At 48.0% G+C, this 2,179-nt stretch overlaps 1 protein-coding gene across 2 annotated transcripts in view; it reads right to left on the reverse strand.

Moving 5' to 3' along the window:
- VDAC3 (voltage dependent anion channel 3) overlaps positions 1–2,179 on the reverse strand; it is a 38,676-nt gene that overhangs the window by 1,247 nt on the left and 35,250 nt on the right. For both annotated transcript variants that reach the window (XM_006141660.3, XM_027765433.1), the window contains one exon: positions 909–1,059. In XM_006141660.3, coding sequence (XP_006141722.1) covers positions 909–1,059 — 151 coding nt within the window. The remainder of the gene's footprint in view (positions 1–908; positions 1,060–2,179) is intronic.

A 2,179-nucleotide genomic window follows, 5' to 3' on the forward strand; every position in this document is an offset into this window, starting at 1 on the left:
GAAAGAGCCAGAGAGAGAGATTTTCCAGAGGGTCCTGTTGTGTTGTGGTCCTCCAGCCCCACCTCCCATTAGCGAGGTTCACAGACACACGACACCACTCCCAGCATGTTCAAGTGACCCAGGAACTGAACTGAGGCCTCCCAAGTGGCTCCCAGCCCCCTAAGCAGTGGCATTCTCTGTGCACCACTGCCACTCACAGCTCGGCCAACAAACGTAAGCGTAATAAATAAAAAGATGTGGCTTTTAAGAAGTCAATTGGCCTGGTAGGGCTGAGGAAGACTTTGAGAATGCACGCTTAAAGGCCTCGAGTATAATATTTAAAAACCCTATGCATATACCGTGTGCTGAGCTATTTGAGATGCCAGTTTATAACCACTGACAGCGATTACAGTGCAAACTCTGGTGACGGGAAAACACATTAAGGCTGAAATCTTGGCAATGCTCCCTACTGGCGATCTTGGGCAAGTGACCGGACCTTTCTAAGCCTCGTTTCCTCATCTGTAAACAGGGATGAGATAACACTACTCACCACACAGAGTAGCTGTGAGGGTTAAATGAGTAATACACGTAAAGCTCTTAGCACAGTACCTGAAATTTAAGAGCTCGATTAGTGTTGTTATTAACACAAATTTCTAATAACAATAGGAGTAGTAATCTAATCCCATGAGTTTACAGATAAGAAAACTCTGAGGCCAAAGAGAGAAAATGACTTGAGACGGTCAGATTGCAGCCAAAGGCAGAGCCAGGACTGGAACTCACACCTCCTCCCCTCAGCCACAGTCCTCTTCCCACTGCGCAGAGCGAGCTCGCTGAAGTGAGTGAAGAAATGCAAGCAGGGCCACTCTAGAGCATGCATTTCCGACTCCAATGAGCCAAGGCACAGGTCCCATCTGGCAGGACGTTCTTACCGATAGAGAAGTTCTGCAATCCAGCTTGTATTTAGCAGCGATGCCAAAACGGGTGTTGTTACTGCCAGCTGTCCAAGCAAGGTTTATTGATGTTTCAATCTTCTCATTAACCTTCTGGTAGATAGAACCTCCAAATTCGGTGCCATCGTTCCTGTTTTCACAGCGTAAGAAAAGGCCGTAAATGTCCCGTCAACACTGTTAAGGACACGGAGATAGATCCCGAGACTGTGGGAACAAGGCTCCCATTTTGCATTCAGCAAATTTCTAGCATCAACGACTACTGAACAAAACGGTGTGGACTCTAGTGCTGCTTGTGACTGCCTAATTAACCCAGTAACACTTCATTTCCTTGGCTCTTCCACATGTAAGTAACGTCAATTTCTCAGACATCATGATTCTGTTATGCACAAAGGTAGACATCTCAGGTGGTCTCTTTGGGATATTCCCAGAATGTAGAAACTTCAAAGACAAATTAAATAAAGATTATGCCAAAAAAAAAAAAAAGTACTGGCATGGGACCAGCAGTTGCATAATGACTGTGTCGCTGGACTCCCATGTCGTCAACCCGGACCCAGTGGCTTAAACTCACGCCAGGCACATGTACGTGCGTGCCCAAGATCCTGAGAGAATGGAGGAGAAGGGATTGCAGAGAAACCATCCCCATGGGGGGTGATCTCTCACTTTCTATCTCTGTGTCTCTGGCGATTGCAAGCACCCTATAGCAAAAACCTCTCCATAAAAAAAAGCAGTGACAGAAGCAAAGGCCTAACTTCAAATATAATCCTACCTGGGAGGCCCCTACCTGCAATATGTAGCATGCGCTGCTCTGGGAAGTACCTGAATCAGTGCAACAAAGCATCCCAGAAGTGAACCGTGGACTCTTCCTGGCTTTCCTGACATACTGTTCCATTGACTACAAGATCTGTCCACACTACTGCTCGCCCCGTTCTAGCCACCTAGTGCAGAGCGGCCTGCTACACCTGGCTCGCCCTGTGCTTTCCGCCTGGTGCAGCAGCAGTATCCAGCAGGCCAAGACATACAACTGAAAAGTCCAGATTCGTTCAGCCCCCAGGGTGCAGCCTACATAACTAAACTCCAGGACTACTACTCCCACTACTTCTGGGTGCAACAGGAATAGCTGGGTTCCGACCAGGCATTCCCGAAAATCTCCGGAGTTCATGGGAAGCTCCAGGATGCTCACATCCATCTGTGGTTGTTCTTCATGCCAAACAAACCTGCCTGTGGACACGGCCAAGATGAGGAGGGGACAG

The sequence above is a fragment of the Tupaia chinensis genome, unplaced genomic scaffold (assembly GCF_000334495.1).
Source record: "Tupaia chinensis unplaced genomic scaffold, TupChi_1.0 Scaffold000061_1, whole genome shotgun sequence".
Taxonomy (NCBI): Eukaryota; Metazoa; Chordata; class Mammalia; order Scandentia; family Tupaiidae; genus Tupaia; species Tupaia belangeri.